This window comes from Triturus cristatus, chromosome 6 (genome assembly GCF_964204655.1).
Source record: "Triturus cristatus chromosome 6, aTriCri1.1, whole genome shotgun sequence".
Lineage (NCBI taxonomy): Eukaryota > Metazoa > Chordata > Amphibia > Caudata > Salamandridae > Triturus > Triturus cristatus.
In genome coordinates, this window is record NC_140589.1 from 343,722,199 (window position 1) to 343,743,316 (window position 21,118).

The following is a 21,118-nucleotide window of genomic DNA, read 5'->3' on the forward strand; positions in this document are numbered from 1 at the left end:
CTGATTGCCTTAGAAGTCGTGGGCTATAAGGCACATTTTTGCACACTCTGGGGGAAAAACAGCCTTTAAAACGTAAGCGTTACAACGCATGCCATTACAACGCATGTTGTTACAACGCGTAAGACTTGTTGCAGGGGGTAGAAGGTTTTAGAGTTAACTCCAACACCTTCCCTACTGTTACACACACTGGAGTTGGAATAGTAAATTATACGATTCCAACTTCCAGCACAACCCCGACAGCAAGTCGGGGTAGAGGTATGCGTTGTAACGGCATGCGTTGTAATGGCATGTGTTGTAACATCATACATTCCTCTGGGGCAGTCCTCGCATACGAGCCTTCTGGGAGGTGGTTGGGAGTTCTCTGGGGGAGGCTACCCCTGGAGCAGCAACCACTACTGGCAATGCTGGGTATATGGGGCCCGACAAATCATTTCAGCTTTCAGAAGCTATCGGTAAATCTGGGTTGTATGGTGGCAAAATGAGGCATTGCTCAGAAATGGGGTTCCCCTTAGACATCAGGACTAGGAGCTCAGGATGGAATATTGCAGACTTATGGAAAAGTAAGTCTACAAAGAAAGAGGTGCCAGAGGAAATATGATAAAATATAGGGTGGATGTGATGCGAATGTGGTTTGAGTAAAGGGCTGAGATGAGTCCACAAGCCTAGATAAAGGTAGGGAGGGTGGAGATCACTTCACTCAGCAGCCCTTAAACACAAAGATTGGGACATGGGAGGAATAGTGAGGTAGTGTACACAGAAGGTGGTGAGGTGAACACTGATTCCGTGGACTCTAGGGCGATTGGGGTCTTCAAGTGATGTTGTGAATTGTGTGTTTTTATGTACTTGTCATAATGCATAAACAATTAAAAAAAATGTAAAAGTGTGAATATGGATTCTGCAGCAGTTAGGCAAAGAGTTAAATTAACTGAAATATTCCGTAAGTGATTATTAAATATTTTAGGTTATTTAACCTACCAACTTTCTTTTAATGTTAAACAAAGGTTAAAGGGACATTATAGTTAAGTGAAAATGTGAGTCTAAACATATTGTTTTAAATTAACAAAATCATCTAAATTCACCAGTTATAGTTATCCCAAGTAATATTAACTCATTCCCTAAAGTAACTATAACACACGTCCCCACAACACAAAGTGTTTTTATTAATTTTGTGATGTCATTAGGGATGTTATCAAGAAAGTGTCATGAGTGATGTAATGTGAGGGTACAAGCAGTGCAGGACGGGGGCGCGAGTTTCAGTTACTTTAGGGAACGAGCTACAGTTACTTGAGATAACTATAACTGGTGAATTTCAGTGGCATTGTTAGGTAAAAAAGTTATACTTTAACTGACATTTTCACCTATGATGTCCCTTTAGCCTTTCTTTTTTTCAGTGAATATTGAACTGAAACGGAAATCTCTTTCTTGCATCTATTAAATATTACTGTATGAAGCACTGTATGGTAGCCAAAGAAAAGCTTTAGTTAGTTATAAAATACTTTAGATATCACCATACAGTTTTGAAAAATATTTTACACTTTGAAACTCAAAGATAAAATATATAATTATATGGAAATGCCTCTTTTTGTAAGTTCACCCCCAAAGTTTTGGACAGATGCTGCTGGTTTTTCGACTCAAAGTGCACTGAGGCATGCTAAATAGACCTCAGAGCTTGCGCCATGACCTGAATTGGTGTGAGGCTTATACCCAACTGGCATAGGCTAACTTGCTGTAAGTTCCAGTATATGGTACCTTGGTGCACACAGCCTGTAAGTTAGAGGGTTACCCCAGTGACTATAGCACTGATTGTGCCATCCTGGATGTGACAAGAGTAAAACACAGCTCCTAATCTCCCACTTCACACTGGTAGGGTAGTTTTAAACTACTAACTCAACTAAGTAGCCCCAGTGGAGAGTGCAGTGTGGCAGGTTGCCCAGCAGCCCTGCTAACTTCTTACTGCGACTACTAAAGTCAATACTGTGAGGTATCAAGCAACTCGTTACATTAAGACCGACTTAATGTCCAAGTCAAAATTAATGTAGCTTTTTGATGTGTGCAACTTTTACTAAGTTGCCACTTTGTTGCCCTAAATGCTGGGGGCCCGTCCACAGCCATCCGCACCCAGGGTTTTTCCTGGAGACAGCTTTCTGCCCTCCTGGGGAGAGGTGCGCATGACTCCCATGTAAGAAGACAATAGCAGCAAGCAAGGGAGAGAGATGCTACCTCTCCCTGGCAGGAAGCCACATGGGTGTTGGCCAAAAGGCGCACTTCAAAGGTGAAGCTGTCTTTGTAGAGCAAATGGGAAACACTTGGGAGAGGGACTGCCTTATTGTTGAGGTAGACAGGCAGGTACTTGGGAAGGGAATGGAAGGAGAAACTAGTTGGCAACCCAGTTTTCTAGGGGCCTGTAGCCGCCTTGGTAGTCACACCTCTGGGTTGGGCTAGGGAGCTCTGGACACCAAGATAGGGGTCCTGCCATGTTGGAAGTGGTCAGAACGGTATATCCTGGGTTAGCCAGATGCAACACTCCAGGAAGTGGTCATCAGGAGGAAGGGAACCTGGTAGCCCATTGGCCAACAACTGCCTCCTATCCGGAGAGTATTTTCAGAGTATATTAAGAGCACCCTTGCCACTTAGAACTCAGATCTCAATGGACAGAAGAAGAGGACTGAACAAGTACTGTCCTGCTGCACCGAGGAACTGGCAAAGAGGCTGAACCTGGCCGCTAGCAAAGGAGAAGGGACTGTGCCTGCTGTGTCCTCTTCCTGGAGAAGTCGTTTCCGGAGCCCAGTCGAAGCAAGAGACTCTAAAGGTTGGTTGGCTGACCTCCTATCTGCAGCACAGGGCCACAACAAGTGAAGAAGCCTGCTGGGGCAGGTTGGTGGCCCAGATCTTCACGTCACCGCAACTCATCACCGTGCAGCATTAGAGACAATGGACCCAACGCTCAGCGTTGCTCCTAAGCCTGCTGGACCCGGAGAGCTGTCGGAGTGCAGCTTCGTCACCCAGAAGACGAGTTATAGCCCAGAAAAAGATTTGGCTATATCCACAATAACAGGTGACTGGTAGCCCAGTGGCAACTGGACGTCTGCCAGGACTGAAAGAACATCAAGGGATGTCGACCCTGTGGCCAGGAGCACCTGAGTAGGTGGTTGAGGAGGTGGTGCAGGTGTCCCTGTAAAATCTCCTGCATTCGTTGGCCGTAATGATTGACACTGGTGTTTTTTTCCTATTAACTGTATAATCTTCATGGCCAAGACATAGCACCATGCACTCTCTTTTTAAAAAGGTTCTTAGTATATCTTTGCCATGTCTTAGTAACATAGACTCTGGTAACATTTCGCAACATTTGCCAAGGCACGAGTCTGTCAATGAATCGTCTGGGGGCGTACTTTAAGGGAGACAACAATATTTCCGAAAATAGCCCCCATAGCACGAATATCCTGGCACACATTATTCTGTTGCTGGTAAAACTGATAGTCCCAGTGACCAGCATTAGCCCATGCCAAACATCCCCTGGCCCCCACATGTGTTGCCTTCCAACATAGCCAGCAGGATGACTAGCAGCACGGAGAAGAGTGTCATCTGGGAGGTTGTGGAGGGGAGAGATTCATGAATGGGGGGGAAACCTGCTCCTCACCAGGGGTGTACTCTCCCTCCAATGATTGAGAAAAGACCAGAGATACACCTTCATGGGAGTAGAGTGTAGGGGATTGTACAGCGTCCTGTGATTTGAGAACTGTGTGGAAGTGACTGTTGCATAGGTGGAACTAGCATCTGTGGCTGCTTAGCTAAAGGCTGGGGACCCTCATCTTCACCCAGGTCCTCCTTGACCAGGTCCTACTCCTCTTCCTCTTCTTGGTGAATATAGAGCATTGTTCTCACTTGTGTTTTTATGATCCAAAACAGAAATGTCAGTATGTGCTTTGCCATGCTTTTAATTGTACACAAATCTAATCGTGAAGAGAAGTGACAACCTATAAAAAAGGTGGGGATGCATTATGGAGAGGACGTCCTTCTCAAGGGGTTGAGACTGAGACAGGACAGGTTCCAGTTGGCCCTTCAAGGAGATCTTCAGCCAGCTGAATCATGGAAAGCTTCTCTTTCACCCGCCTATTATCATCTTGCCTTTTTTCTTAATGTTCCAATGGTGCAGACCTCCTCCCCAATATATTCACGGGGTCTGTGACCTCCTGCCATAAGGCTGTTTTCTGGGTTCTACTTAGGGAGAATGGAGGCCCCTGTAGTTGCTTGTAGTCTTTAAGCTCTAATCTTATTACAAGGGCTGTCTCCTCCTCAGGGAAATTTCTCTTCCTATTCAACATAGGCAGCATCCTTCAGGCACACAGGCACGGTAGCTGCAGGACCTAAAAGCTGAAGAGGAATAAAACAGATTCTATAGAGTGGGCAGTATTTATGTGGTTGTAAGGGAAAGTGTGTCAGATTTTTTTCAGGTGTATATCATTTACCAATTCACTGTCATGCAGAAGTTTCCTCCTCATATGCGGAGTCCACCCCGTGAGTAGAGGTTTACTATTCACTACTATGAGGAACCTCCACCTGAGTGTGGAGGTCGCGCCAAAGATACAATACGGTTGTAACTTACATGTAGTAGCTATACAGTCACAAATTAGGATTATTGTGACTCCACCCCTAAACCTGAAGGGGTGGAGACATGCAAGTCGATTAAGTAACTTTACACTCAGATTTTGGTAATAGCCAAAAGTAGAAAAGTGAATCTACATTTTTAGAGTAAATTACACATGCAAATTACTTACAAGTGTAAGTTACCTTTGTGACTAGCCCCGACAATGTTTACACTTGCTTAGGTGGCAGCTCAGACCTTGGGTCCGGACTCGTCAATAGCATTTTTGAATTAGGAAGACACAGATCCAAATGACATTCAGCCTTGTTATCTACAACTGCCTTACCATTAAATTAGTTACTGGATATGTATGAACTATATTCATTTAAATGATATGTTACGCCACAGTAGAAGGCTTCCTCGGTTTCTAAACAAAATTAATGTAGAAAGCCTCCTACTCAACCCAAACACTGATGTTTGCCAGAGGCTGGTAGCGATCAATAGCAGCTTATTCAATTGTGAACTTCCCTTTTGGTGCCTAAATGCTCTTCAAGGCCCTGTCACTCATGAAGGCAGTGGGGCAGACAGGTGAACATTCTAGGGTGATGGTAACACCTCTTAGAATCTTAGAATAGATTTGCTTTCAGCTTTTACTTGACTAAGGCATGCTGACTTCAAAAGTTGGGTACCCAGCACCCTGATCGAACATCCTCCGTTTCCTGTGATTCTAATTGGCTAGTGCAATCAGGTAGGTCTTGCTTGATTGTAAGACAAGACTGGGATAACATTACGGTGGTCTAAGGCCTCTAACTATCTCCAGGCAATACCCTCTCGTACACTAAATGGAGTACAAAGATTACTGAATTTAACTCTCTATGTGCAAATGCCAGTAAATATATTTGGGGACCAGGAGATGTGATCTCATTTCTATAAACTGAGCCAAAGTTTGGCTGCTTGAGTTTGTAGGCTTTGCATTTTTCTTTAGGGCTTTAGCACAGATAATTTTACAATTGCCGAGGTCTATAGGTCCAAGGCCCTCAGTTCAATTCGGTACAGTAACTAGTTCCTTCTCAATAGCATGAGACAAATATTGGACCACACCCAAAGCTCTTGACAGCACTGGCCGAAAGTGGAAAGAATTAGATTAGCTAGAGAATGGCAGGCACATATTGTTTGCTTTAATAAAGGAGTGTTCTACATTTATACATTACTCTCTTCCCTGCATCTCATTCGCTAGAATTCACGCAATACTGAATACTGATGGACAAGAAATTGATACACTGGGTCAGCTGTGGCAAACAGTTGCCCACATCAAATAATGAAATGAACACACTAATAATAGGTGTTAAAGTATAGAACTGACAAGGGTGCTAGTTTACTAGACTTGATCAATCGAGAGAATCTTAGGTAAGAAACAGTGATCAGGATATTGGTTCAGTTGAAGATCAAGATAGTCTTGAAAATCTTTAAGTTCCTCCTTAGGGGATCTGCATTGCTTAGGACTCATGGTCCTTAAAACATTTAGGCCCTGAATACAAGTTAGACTGACTTTAGTATGAGGATACTGGGGAGCTGGACTCTCGAAATCCAGGCAGAATTCCTGAACCAATATCCAACCACCATGGGTTTTATATCCTGGGTTGTGTAAAATAAGAGAGATACTGGGACATTTTCCACTGTTTATAGACCAATTCTGGGGCTAAAGCAACTGGCACAGGCGGAAGACAACAGCGGGAGGGCAGGTGTGGGTTGGGAGCTGTGTGAAGGGGGTCAGGGCCGGGTGAAGATAGGCTATGGTGCTGCAAGGTGAAGCCAGGCTGTGCTTCTGCCCAAAGCCTCAAGATGTGTCCCCGTAGACGTCTCACCAGGACCCAGTGAAACAGGGCTCAGTTTAACAGACTTTGAACTATTAGGTCCGGGGTCACCTCGCCACATATAATGGACTGGAGCAGTATCTCACCCAGAATACTTACTATTCCGGGTGAGAGTCTGCAACTCCTAATCCGTGGGTCATGCATGACCTTACTAATAAAAAGAAAAGAGTAACAGAAATGGAGGAATTATATAATAATACAGAGAAAAGGACGAATCGTTTTTTAAGCAACTCCAGTCGATGGTGGTTGGTTTCCTCTGGGCTGGGGGACGGCGGAGACTGGCTCTTAATACACTCATCAGACCGCAATCGGAGGGTGGACTAGCGGTCCCTGATTTTGAATCATATTATTTAGCGTAGCAACTACAGTGGCTTACTCAGGCGGTGGCACGGACGTCACCGCAGCACGGATGAAGGGGAGAGGAATCACCTACATAAGCAAGCGCTTTCCAGACTGCTATTGCAATTGCCACTCCCAGCCTCCTCTCTAACTCGAGAGATGGGGACGTTTAAGCTCTGCTGGAACCGAAGTCAAAGACGCGCACAAATAGTGCGTTCATATGTCCCTGAGATCCCGTTGGCGATATGTAGTGCTCTGCCGCATGGTGGTAGCTGGGCGGCGCTGATGGACTGGGCAGAGAGGGGGCTGACCACCATACGGGATCTGTATGAAGATGACTCCGTGATTCCATATGAGGTATTACAGGACAGATATGAACTGGCTCGAGGCGACTACTTGTTACACTTAGCGCTTGTAACGGCAATCCAGGCGCACTGGAAACTAGGACTTAGTGAACCGCCCACCTCCATGGTTTGTCAGTATGTAGTCCTAGCCGCTGGCACCATCAAGGCAGCTACCTGCTTATATCGTAGAATAACAAATGAGCGATTGACCCTATTAGTGACGCGCCGGCAGCGATGGGAAGGAGATCTAGGTGATGAAATTCCTGAGAGGGTATGGGCAGAGCTGGTGGAACGTGCATGGAAAAGTACTAGGAACGCATGCTTTCAGCTAGTACATTTATTTATTTTTCATCGAGCATACTTTACGCCTGAAAAAATTAATAAATATTTTAATGTGACTTCAGCAATGTGCCCGCGCTGCGGCTTGGTCGGAGCGGATTTTTGTCACATGCTGTAGTATTCTCCTCCACTTGGTACGTTTTGGGAAGAGGTGGTCGCTCTTTTACATACTGTTATGGACAGGGACATAGAACCCACTATAGATCTCTGCTCGCTGCACTGGTTCCCCCATACCTCTCGGAATAAGATAACAAGTAAGTTTATAGACTTGGGCCTACTGCTAGCGAAGAGAGAAATAACAGCCCACTGGAAGGCCAAGAAGGGCCCCAGTTTTCAGAGATGGCGTACTGAATTTATTAAATGGGCGGAATGCGACAGAATCATGAGGCTACAGTTGGCTGCCCGCGCTAAAAGTGATAAGGCATTGGAGCTGGCAAAGGCCTGGGAGGCACTAGTGCAATTATTGAAAATGCCGCATACTGACTCTGACGAGGACTTGAGCGCATCAGGGTTGGAGACTCCGCCTCGAGGGATTACACCTCCTTAAGGGGACGGCTCCAATGCTCTCACACATGCAACTGCCTCTGACACCACAATGTGGCCTTCTGGTTTACTGCATTATGCACATTTACTGTTGACACAGCTATGTTTTGTCATTACCATTGCTTACAAGTATTTGTTACGCCATCAGGGAGGGGGGAGGGATAAGTGGGAAGGACAGGGATTGCATTTCGTGATATTTGATTTCACGATGAGTGGATAGTTGCAGATGTAGGACAATGGCGGGGATAATTATCTCCGGAGAATTTGATTGTTATTATGATGTCTTAAGATCCAACAAATATTATGGAACTTTTTTTTAGTATTTCTAATGCATAATTGGATGTAGGAGATATTCTCCAGAGAATAATGTATTTTCATACCTTGCTGCTAAGTGTACAACTGTCAAACGCTATAAAGTGCATTTGTTGTGTTTGAGAAAAATAATAAAAAATATATTTAAAAAAAAATAAAAATACAGAGAAAAGGACAATATTGTGTGATAGTCAAAATAGTCTATGTGCCATTAAAGAGGGAGCTAACAGGGAAGTTAACTTTCCTGATAAATATTTCGGTAAGATGGTATGAGAAAAGAGAAAGGTCCATCAGAATTTTGTCTGGATCAATGAAGTCTGAAAGAGGTTCTGAAGACATCCATTAGAACAAAGGATAACAGATAAATATTAGCAAGGTTCTCCCAGAGTTCAATAGTGTCATATACCATTTACAATTTAGCATAAATTTGAGAACATTTAGATAATGTCACACTTGATATATTGTCATAGAAACACATTAGGTAAGGAACAAACTAATAAGGCAAAATTAAATTACATTGTTGATTAACAGCATCTTAAAATGTATGATTGGTAGAAAAGAAAACGGGGAGCTGGGGGATCATGAAGAATAATAAAAAAGGGAGAGCAATGGAAATTAAATAGCCCATCATGCACTAGAATGCAGGGTCCAGATGGCAGCAGTGGTGTGGAAGGATACACCTGATTCAATCAAAATATAAGGATACCAAAATGCCCCTTGGGTGGGACAAACACAATAAATGGGAGGGAATAATAGGGAGGTAAGACATCCAACCAGACGCAGGGAACTCAGACAGGAAACCCACAAAGTCCTCTCTAAGTTGAGACTAGAAGAGACCTAAACATTTGTGATGAAATGTACACTTTCCCCTCAAGTTTGGGAAATATCTACTCCCAGGTCCCTGCAATTAGTGGTGCAGGGAATCAAAAAACAACACACTGAATTTGAAACATACTTGTGGTGTACAAACACACACAAAGGGGTTTATTACTGCATTTTTATTTTAAATTAGGGACTATTTTGATTAATGTGTTCCACTCTTGACACAGCACTTTTCAAGATTCCTCTGACGATTCAACCAATTAGTTTGCAATGTGAATCTTTGATGGATTGATAGTCAAAATGCAATTTATTTCCACTTGAGTGGGGCAGCCTAATCAAGAAGTAGCCCAATCTGTATGTTAATACAATGGAACAAAACATTAGCAATCGTCAATATTCTAATCGCAAAACAATAATTATATAAAAACATATGCATTTCTTCTAAATAGCCCACTGTACCTCATTTAATTTTAGCTGAGCCTGATCCTACAAAGTTGATCTCAGTTTCCGAAAACGTGGTGGTTACTGAAGATCTTTCTCTGCTCCGTTTTTTAATTTGCATATGTTCTTACTGGATTTATAGAATGCATTTGTATTTTGATCATCATATCTTATTTTTTTTTAATTATGTATTTTCAAACTTAGTGGGGCGTGATACAGTCCAAAATCAGGCTTTTTTACATGAGCAAATTTAGGTAGTTAATAGTAATACCACAGCTTTTGAAACTTCTAAGATTTGCCAATAAAAGGTCAACTGCTATCATGCTATTCTATGAAAGGCTTTGGTGACCCTCTCTCAATTAGAACTTATGACTCAGAAGTGGGACACGAGGTCAGTATCCATAGCTTATCTTGTTCAGCGCTTATAGAAACATTTTTTTATTAAACTGGGTGAATACACAGATTGCACATACAAGGTTGCATTATAAGTAGTTTTCTTTCAAAGTGTGGATGTGGCAATTTATGCATAGGTAGCAACACTAAATTGTCAGTTTAATATTAAACATATATTCAATTAAAATGCGAAATATGGTTTTAACTTTACATTAGTATCTTCTCCTATGACATGTATCTATCAAATGTAACCAGAAACATTGCCTTTAGGTGCAAGGGAGAATATTTGTCAGTTCATGCATGTGTGCTTTCCATCCCAGCCCATAAATGATTTACATGGGCTGGTGCAAATACTGTACCCTTACATATTCCATTTAATATCTAGGAACGCTTTCAAAGAACTAGAATAAGCGATGTAGTGTAAACATGAAAGAAATGTAAATGTCTACGATTGATAACCAGTCTTCCCTGGAGAGTCAAAATTATATATTAGCAACTTAAACAAGGCAACAGATTTTCCAGCAAAGAATGACTTGTAACATAATGCTCACCTGGCCAGCTTTCCAGCGAGTATTGTCCCCCATCCGTTTGATTCAAACGCGAACTATAGGAAAATAAAAAAGGTCTGATTATGTTTATTTGTCTTGCTAGTAGTTGTCCTTTTCATGTAAGCTCACACCTGCCGTTCCTAGAATATTGCTGAAAGCACAGTCTCAATTTAATGACATTTTCCTCAATCATCTCCCTTTTAAGCACATTACTGAAGATGTAATAATAACGCCACCACCTGGCTTGTTGCTATTGTGTCTGTTCTGATGAATTTTCAGGATGTTCCATGTCTTTTGAACTGTCTGTGCCATCTTGTTGTTCTATGATGCTACGTGTGTGTCCACTGCCTGGTGACTGAGGGTTGAGTGGTGAGTATAAGCATAGTTGCAAATTGCTCAGCTGCATGAAAGCCAAGAGATGAAACCAGGCTGGAGCTGGATTCTTACATCACCTAGGCCAGACTGTTGTTATGCTTCCTACTACACAAAATAACCTTCGTATTTCTAGAGAGCAATGATCTATCTGGTTTTATATTTGTACTCTTCCACTGGGTGAATCAGAGGCGATAAAGCGGTCTTTCTATTTAGGAACAGCAAACAGTTTTTTTGTATTATTGGAGTAGGGAGTGTGTGTGTGCTGGACCTAATTATTACCAGTCCCTCTATTTAATTTGTGGTTTCATGCATGGCAGATCAGCCATGGGACACACGAGAAAATTCTTGGAATAGTCATCAATTGTGTCTGAGGATGTTACTTACCCCATAAATAGAATTTACACACACCAACAAACCAGTCATGGAAGACATACAAAGCCTCACTTACTACGATTCTGTCGTGGCAGAGATTTTGAAAACACCTTCCCTCCTTGGGGCAGATGGCAACACTCCATTCAGCAGTTGTAAGGAGGACTGGGGATCTCGCTCCGTTCTAAAGAAAACTCAGATCAAGACAGCTCTACATGGAGCCATCATGATGGACTATTTAAGGGCTAATGTGGCTCCCAATGGCCTTTTAGTTACCAATGCACCTCACATATTGTTTGAGGATTAACAGGCACATGCATCATCATAGGGTTTTGCGATTCCTTAATAGCGATTATTAAGGAATCGCAATTAAGGAATAGCAAAACCCTATGCATGTAGGAATCGCTAAAGAAATAGCGATTCCCACATATTCCTTAATTGCGACTAGCAAATTGCGAGTCGCAATTAAGGAATGTCTTCCCATTCATTCCTATGGGCCTCCAGGCCCATAGGAATGAATTAGAGATTGCGGGAGCAATTTGCGAGTACCAGTAGGTACTCGCAAATTGCTCCCGCAATTTCGATGGTGCAAGGGTGTCAAAATGACACCCCATTGCACCCATGTATGTTCACTCTGCACAAATGTTGCATACACACATGCTCTAAGGGCATGTGTGTGGGCAACATGAAACTTAGAAAAATGCAAATAAGTGCATTTTTCTAAGTTTTCCATGAGGTCCAGCCTCATGGTAATTTGCTCACGCTAATAGCGAAATCGCTATTTTTTAAACTGTAATGCATTGCATTTAAGGAATCTCAATTAGGGATTCCTTAAATGCAATCGCTATTTAAGGAATCCCAATTTTGAGATTCCTTAAATAGCGATTTTTGCATTTGGGATGATGCATCCCAAATGCAAAAATACCGGGAGCAAAGGGTCAGATTCTGAGAATCTGCCCGTTTGCGACCGGTATTTTGCTTGATGCATGTGCCTGTTGGTGTTATGTCATGAATGGTTACAGGCAGCTCGGAAAGGCACCCATGAATGGTTGGTACTAATAATTATTACGACCAAGAGATTAACGGATGCCCTACAATAAAGATTAATGTCGCTGAAAATGCATTAAAAAGCAGTATACAAATCACAACTTTTAAGACCCGTCTTGCAGAGATCAACTCTGAAATGAATGAAAATAAGGATTTTTTGATGCAACAAAGAAATCACCAAGTTACAAAAAAGACATTAAAAGGTTCAGCAGAGAAAAAATATACCCATACATTAGGGAATACTTGTGGCCAGAAGGAGAATCAACCATATATGAAGGGGTAATGTACAGAAAAGGAAGGGTAAATCTTTTGGTAGTACTTTCAGTTCAGATGGTTGGAGTAGTGATGAGGAGAGGCCCTCATAGAAACTATGGTTATCAGATGGGACTAGACCAATTTCCCCAACCCATGTGGCCACAACAGAGTCCTATGTTCCCCATGAGATCAATGGCCCCATTTGCCCATCCTTTTGTAGGCAGAGGCTAGGTCAAAGAAAGAGGAAGAACAACAGGAGGGGCGCAACATGTCCAATGGGATCAAGGGAAACCTCAGATGATAAGACACAGCAAGACAAAGGACCAGAGAATAACTGAATTGATAATCTATCACCCAGACAACTTACAGAGGTGGAACATCGGGTTGTTAACGAGGGATTTGGCTTTGTTCCCACCACCCAGGAACATACATTCAGTCTAAATTGTGAACTAAGATTTGGGGAAATTTCATCTAGAAGCCTTTTTTCTTCTGAACAGAGCTGAACTGGAAAATAGGAGACTCAGGAATGAGAAACCCTTCAACTTTTACAACAGCTAGCAACACAGTTCCTAATGAGATAATTACTTTTGAACAGGCAATACTGAATGATATAAAGAACATGGGGAGGAAGAGTGCATTCATAAATCTGTCCAGGGAAGAGAGAAATGCCATTGAGTGTCTAATGATGACTCTATTAACCATCAAATCTGCCAACAAGAGCTGTGCGATAGTGATTCTCTCAACTACAGATTATAGAAAAGAATGTTTGAGACAACTGTCGGACTGCAGATACTATAAGGCAATTACTAAGGATCCCACCGCAAAATTGTCATGTGAAATAAGAACCCTAGGGAATGAGGGAGAAACAATGGGTTGGATCACAAAACGGGAAGACGAGTTCCTCACCAATAAACATGTGAAAATACAATGCTTTTACAAATTACCTAAAACACACAAAGGACTTTCTCCAACACGAGGTTGCCCTATATTATCTGGGATTGGCTCCTTACTGGAGCCATTATCTAAATATTTTAACCACTTTCTATCCTCTCTAATGGAAAAAAAGTCTGACTTTTCTGAAGAATACAAAAGATGTTCTTAATCTTATTAATAACATCAACCTACAGGGCAATATGGACGTACTGATCTCCCTGGACATTGAACCATTATATACCAACATTCCCCAAGATGCTACTCTAGAGGTTATGGAGGAAATTATGAGATCTAATGCTTGGAAATCTCTGACAAAGATACATTTCATTATTGAATGCACAGCTATAGCATTGAAGAAGATTTTCCTTCACTTTGAGAACACCTTATATCTACAGGTATAAGGGACTTCGATGGGCAGTACTTGTGCTCCTAGTCTAGCTTGTCTATACATGTCTCATTTTCAAGAAAATGTTATTTTATGTGACAACAACCCATACAAAAATAACATCCACCTGTGGTGCAGGCTTATTGATGATAACTTAATAATGTGAAGTGGAGAGATAGCAACATCAGAAGAGTTTGTTGAGTGGGTTAATTCCCTTAACCAGTAGCCCAGATTCTCCAAGAACATATCTGATCAGGAGCTATCTTTTTTGGATCCGACTATCAGTATTGACAATGGGGTGTTAAAAACAAAGACTTTTAAGAAGGCAACAGACCGCAACAGTTTGTTACGCTTCAACAGCATCATCCGAGATCACTGAGAAATAACTTGCCATTTGGACAATTTTTTCAGAATTGAGAAATTTCAGTTATGTAAAAAATTATGATCAACAAGTCGAAGAACTTGGGGAAAAATTATAGAACAGGAAATACCTGCGTCATATCATCAATAAGGCTGATTAAAAGAGCCAGGAACAACAACAGAAATGTATTATTGGAACAAAACCCTCCAGAAATATAAAGAGCATTTACCACTGACACTACTTTCCCTCCTTTATCCTATAAAATCAGGAAGATCATTAACAAACGGAATATTATTAACAGTGGAACATTGAATTTTGTTCGCCCACGGTTCGCTTTTAAATGCACAAAAAATCTGAGAGACATACTGGTCCAGACCAAGACAAATACCACAGAAGAAACATGGCGAATGGGAACTAACTCTTGTAACAGGACACTACCAGGGTACACACTGTAATGTATGTAGGCTGACAAAACCATTAAAAGAGGTTATATTGGGGAATGGGAAAAAGTGGAGCCTGAACAAACATATTAATTGCAATACCAAGAATTGCATCTACCCGATTACATGTCCCTGCGGATTAAGATATGTGGGGATGACAACAAGAGCAGTAGAAACACGCAGAATGAACATAGGAGCAGAATCAAGTGTAAAAGAAAAAAAGAAAATCACCAAAAAAATGAGTTTGTACTACCTTGAGATGAACCACACTCTGGATGAGATGAAGTGGTGCGTTTTGGAATCTATGACATGCGGTGACAAGTTACAACCAGTCCTATTCGAGAAGGAACAGAGATGGGTATTCAGGTTGAAGACTCATACCAGTGGATTGAATAATGAGATTCCCTGGAGTGAATCAGCATGTGTAAAAAATGATCTTTCATTTGGGGGGCCTGCCCACTGCTCTCAGGTTTGAACTGCTGGAAGAATCCTTCATGGTGATTCCTATAATACATAAGATGTCCTTGATGTAATATTTTCGACTCTTACATTTTTTCAATAGAGATCGTAAATATCAGGTAGGATTCCCATATACATTGTATATTGGTGTGCATGTATTGTTCCCATTACAATTAGTGATTATGGTATGGGATCAGTACCCCTTCCACCTTTAAAGATTCTGCTTGTGCAAATAATCGCGCCTCTTCTTCCAACATGGCACACAAAGATGAACACAACACTAATGGTGCCGGGTAGGACAGGGCACCATGACGCAACCACATGATCATGCTTACGGCAGAACACATATATCGGAGGAAGTCACATAGGCTTTTGGGTTTAAAGTCCAGATGCTTGATCCGCACTGATACTTTCAGAATCGTGGAGACGGGGTAGGTCGCAGGCAATGTCCACGGAAATTAGATGGAAGTACAACCGGTGGGTGATTGTCTGTATTTGGGTTAGGAGGCACGGTGGAAACTTAAAGCAATGTTTTCCAAATTTAGAATTTACCTATGAGTAGCCGCAGATCCCACGAGTCCCAAGGGACCCAATTCGAGTAGGAATTGGGTAAGCAATGGTAGTGTGACACCCTCTCTTATTACGAGTTCTTTCACTCCATGATCCACAGAGTGTTCACACAATCCTTCGATTTGGTTCACAAATTCCGATAGATAGATAGATAGATAGATAGATAGATAGATAGATAGATAGATAGATAGATAGATAGATAGATAGATAGATAGATAGATAGATAGATAGATAGATAGATAGATAGATAGATAGATAGATAGATAGAAATATGTATATATATGTGTATGCCTTACCTGTTACTGGTCTCTACACTGGTGTTGGCACTTATGATATGATACTTAATCTACAAATAGAATGACAAATAAGGGTCTTAATTCATGATATGCATCTACGATATGCATCTACGATGTTTTTAATGACATGTTTCTATATGTTTACATTTTAGTTCAGGTTTTAGGGTGTGGAATCTTCCATCTACATGAAAGAGGTATAATTATATGTCAGGGTGTTTCTTAGTGTGGGTACACGTTATGGAATTAGCTAGGGTCCTACTAGATGTAGTTTAGGTTGATTAAGTCCTTATAAATTGACATAGATCTGTAGAGACTCATTGGGCAAGAAACATGTCTACCATTTAGGTGAATATTGTGGAACATTATTTCCGAATATATTCCCACTTAACAGGGACCCCCGAAACCGACGACTTCCTCTTGTACCTTTGGGATATACAAGTGATACCCCTAGATATAGCACCCTAATTTGACAGGTTTGCCTCGATCTCTGGATTTAAAGTGAACTGGTCGAAATCATGCCTCTACTCCTTTAGCCCCACCATCCCAGATCCTGTCTATTATCTAGGGAGTGCTTGCTTAACCTGGCAACCCTTGAATTTTCGTTATTTAGGCATCCGCATTTATCGTGATCCCGAAGATCTGTTCGATTGTAACCTTACCCTCTCTGTATTCTCACTAAGGGCAAAATCAGCATTTTAGAACTTGCTTCAGCTCTCAGTTGCTGGAAGGATGGCCTTTGTCAAGACGATTATGCTGCATTGCATACTGTATTTCTTTGCCAACCTACCCCTCTAGGTCCCTAAATTCTTCTTTAAAAAAACTTGACAAACTTATCAGGGAACTCCTTTGGCACAACATACAATGCAGAGTGGCTGTGCTTAACTTCGAGAACTACTATTTGGACTTGCAGCTGCAGTGGGTGGCCAGATGTCTGGCAGGGCTTTAACTATCAGGCACGGCCACATTTACCCCAGCCTAAAGTCAGCTTCCTGCCCTACAATTATTCCACCCTGCTCTAGGCAGCCGCCCCAACCCTCTGCACTGTTGCGCTGGCACACTGGTGCTTTAAGAGGAGCCTCATGATCACTAAAGCTACCCAACCATATGCCCCTGCGCTTCCACTGTTATGCAGTCCAGGGGAGACTGGATTACCACTGCGAAGGATATTCTTGCATGGCATGAACCAGGCCTATATACACTTGGGGATCTTTACTATGAAGGCTCATTTTCACAATTTGAAACTCTAATGACCAATGAGGGGCTCTCGCCTGGTCACTTTTTATTATATAACTCCATAATTAGGGAGCTCGGCAAAAGCTGGGACAGCATACAGCAGAAGTGACCCCTGCATCTTACTGTAGTATATCTAAATCTGATCGGCACAGGACACCACGTGATGCGTTGGTTGGCCGACTCGCTGCGTATACATGCCGAAATTTCATTGACCCCCTTACGTCGTCGTTGGGAAGCAGACGTGGATCACCTCATCATAGATAAAGAATGGAAAGCCATAGTGAGATACCCAGCGCTCGTCCCGCGCAACACCAGATTCCGCCTAATACAATACTACATACACCACAGTGTCTATTTTACTCGACAAGATAAATCGTTATTACCTCAGTAATGATACTACTTCCCCCACGCTGCTCCCTCCCTGATGCCGGTTTAGTGCATTTGCTATGGGAATGCTCCGCCCTTCTCCAGTACATGTTGGGTGTGATCTCTCATCTGACAGACTGTCTAGAAAGATCTGCACCTCATACCTAGGAGGCATGCTTAATGGGCCTTATATGTAGAGACAAAAAGCACAGGACCACAACCAGCTTCATAGACTGAGGTCTACTACTAGCTAAACCTTTGATCACCTACAGCTAAAGGTCACCTACGGCGCTTGCGATCACCGTCTGGGAACTCTTTGTGCCGTCTCGGCCCATGCTGGGGGTGCTGCTTTGCATAGGGAAGACACACAGGGGCCTATGCAAATTCCTGCCTGCAGCCAGTTGGGATGACATAATACTTATTTTCCAGGCCATCCTCACACGTACTAACCCGTCGTCTGCGGAGTCCTCACCCTCAATGCCTGTGATGCCTCCCCAAACTACTTACCTATTGCCTGGCATCCCTATCGTTTATTTCTAACCATGCTACCTTCCTACATGATCATGGATGTCACCTCCCCCTCCTTAACTGTCCCTCTATAATGACATTTTACTGTCCCTTACACCTGTTCTGGATTGGCGCAGACAACAATGTTTATGTTACTGATTAGTTAAGTTATCTCTTTGATGTTATTGTTTCAAAGGCAAGTATTGAATCTTTTTGTCTGCTGTATTGTCGATTCGATGATACACATGTCACTCCTTTTTTTATTTCTGTATATTAAATTTGTACTTTACGTGTTTGTAACATTCATAATATACACCAAAAATACAAAAATCTTACAACAACAAAAAAAGAATCCCAAAAAGAAAAACAGGGACGCCCAAAATAAAGTAATTATAGAAGGGTACCTTAGTTAATTTTGATTTCACTTCCACCAGTCTACAGATTCAGTTAACAATTAAGTTCTGATGGACATCAAGGCCATTTCAAAAGCCGCATGGCAAATTAAGATAAAAAGGTTCTCCAGCAAAAAGCCCTTCTATAGGGGCCTGTTGGGCATTGCAGCGCCAGCCCAACGAGAAGCTAGCCCAATGATAATGTAGGCCACCCTTTTGGGTGGGTGAGGGCTCCTACAACGACAATTAAAATACTTCTTCTAACCTAGCAACCACTAGGGTACACAAATAGTGTTACCTTTTTTCTATTTAGGAACAGCGCACTGTTTTTTGAGTATTATAGGGTACCACATTTATACAGGGCAGCAGGTAGTGGGTGTTAATGACCCCTGGGGATGCCCCAACCAATGGGGGTTAAAGGTTCCTGGAGCTAACCCTAAAGACTTTGGGCATTTTCAAAATACTGAAATCTTCAGCCACACTAAACCTGGGCTTTGAAGACTAAGGGTTTGTGGAGAGAGCACTATCGTAATTCCAGTGTCCTCCCCACCTAACAACAAAATCCAGTTTGCTGCAGCCCCAGTACCTGCAAAAACCTCAGAGACAGAAGTGTGGTATAGCAAAGCAGGCTTTCACCAACCAGAAAGTGGATACGCACAAACTGTTTTGCCATTATATTTCCCTCCTTCAAAGTGCACCTCAAATGTTATATGTAAGCCCAGCAGACCTGTCAAACAGAGTGTGACACTGTAATGTCAAAAGAGGACCACTGTGATTGGGGCCTGACTGCTGGGAAGACAACAGAAGGGCCTGCCCAAATGTCAGCTAACATTTGCCTATGATGGATGGCTATTTGACGCATGCCCCAAGTGTTATGAAAAGCTCCAGCAGACCTGCCAAGCAAGATGCGACATTCAAGTAGGACTTGACCCTTTAATATCAAAAGGATCCTCTCAGCCCCCCTTAAATATTCTGGCAGGTTCAGATGGCTGATTTCTGCCAATTCTGAGCAGTCTATTGTTTTGCTCCTGGGATCAAGTTGCCAACTCATTCCCACCTATGTAACTGATAATAACTAGCTGACCGAAGTGGGAGACAAAATGCAGATTTTCCTTCAGGCAGGGCAAAGTTGACTTTTTAAAAGGCACCTTTCTAAAATGTTTATTACAAATCCGACTGGGTCTTGTAATAAATAATTCAAATAGCCCAAAAATTCAATTTGTAGCAGTGTCCTACACAGAGAGAACAATTACTACGCTTAATATTGCATCCTAATGCTTTTCTATAGAAACACCAACCCTGCTACAGTGAAAGTAACTTTGAGGACATGTTTAACATTAAACGTTTCCATGCCCTTCTTTTAAATACCATGCCTTAAAGGGGAGTAATACCTAATTATGAGTAACTTATACATATTTAAAAGGAAGATGTTGGCCCATCAAAAGGAGCTATTTTGAAAGGTCGAATATGCAGTTAAAACCTGCATAGCCAGACTACTGGTGGTAGGCCTGCAGTCGTGTTTACATTGCCAATGTAGTAGATGACACAATGGGTGCTACAGACTACTTGTTATATTTCACTTACAGGCCCTAGATCAGGGGTCTTCAAAGTGTGGGGCGCGACCCCCAGGGGGGCCGTGAAGTGATGGAAAGGGGGTCGCGCATTCCCGGTCACACTTCTGTCCAGGTATAACAAGGGATTCAGCCCCCCTCCTCCCCCGTAGTGTCTCTGCTCGAGCTGCTGTGGGCTCCGCTGGGCTGTCTGCAGTCTTATCTCCTGAGTTTTTCACAGGTCGTTAAGGACCATTTGCAGATTTACTTACCTTTTGTAAAGTGGTTACTGAGGCTTAGTTTTTTTTTTCTACTTCCAGTACCCCCTGGGGCCCAACTCTGCCTTTTCCTTACATTTGTATTTTACAGTTACTGCAGTAGTGTGAGAATGTATTTCATGAAAATAAATATAAAGTAGGGTCGCAAGAAGAAAAATACCAGCCATTTGATGTTTAAAGAGCCTGCAAAGGCCTCCGCCTGACACTAAATGAATTGTAAATAAAATCATATGCATTTATTCGTAATGTGACTTTTCTGTCTTTGTTCCCTTTAATTATCAGTCATGGATCATTGAGGCAGCCCTATAACACAATTAAAAGTGCTTTCTATTTATATTTGCTGTTCCAAGTACGCAGAGATGAGTGCTGAAATATACAGCTTTAGGTGACTGCTTATTTTTGTACCATCTGGGACATCAAAATAATGAGCAGGCAACCCTAACCATAGGACTGGAAGTGTGTTGCAGGATCAGCATATTATTTATTTCCTCCACCCTCGATCCCTGATTCATGTCATAATAGCAATAGTTTAACTTGTATCTTTAAATCCTACGCTGCCGTCAATTATATGCTGAGTTACTTCAAGTGTCTGGGAATGCACCCTGCATTCAGAGAACTCACTTCTCATTCTCACACTTCACTTTCACGCTCACCCTGCACTCACAGCGATCACAATGCACTCACACTGATCACCATACACTCACATCATTCACCCTCTCACCCTGCACTCACAGTGATCACTCTGCAATCCCAACGCACTTGCGT

The 21,118-nt window shown here is 42.2% G+C and overlaps 1 protein-coding gene across 2 annotated transcripts in view; it reads right to left on the reverse strand.

Moving 5' to 3' along the window:
* Positions 1 to 21,118, reverse strand: part of IAH1 (isoamyl acetate hydrolyzing esterase 1 (putative)) — a 221,250-nt gene that overhangs the window by 151,029 nt on the left and 49,103 nt on the right. For both annotated transcript variants that reach the window (XM_085609177.1, XM_085609176.1), the window contains exon 2: positions 10,541 to 10,593. In XM_085609177.1, the coding sequence (XP_085465303.1) occupies positions 10,541 to 10,593 (53 nt within the window). The remainder of the gene's footprint in view (positions 1 to 10,540; positions 10,594 to 21,118) is intronic.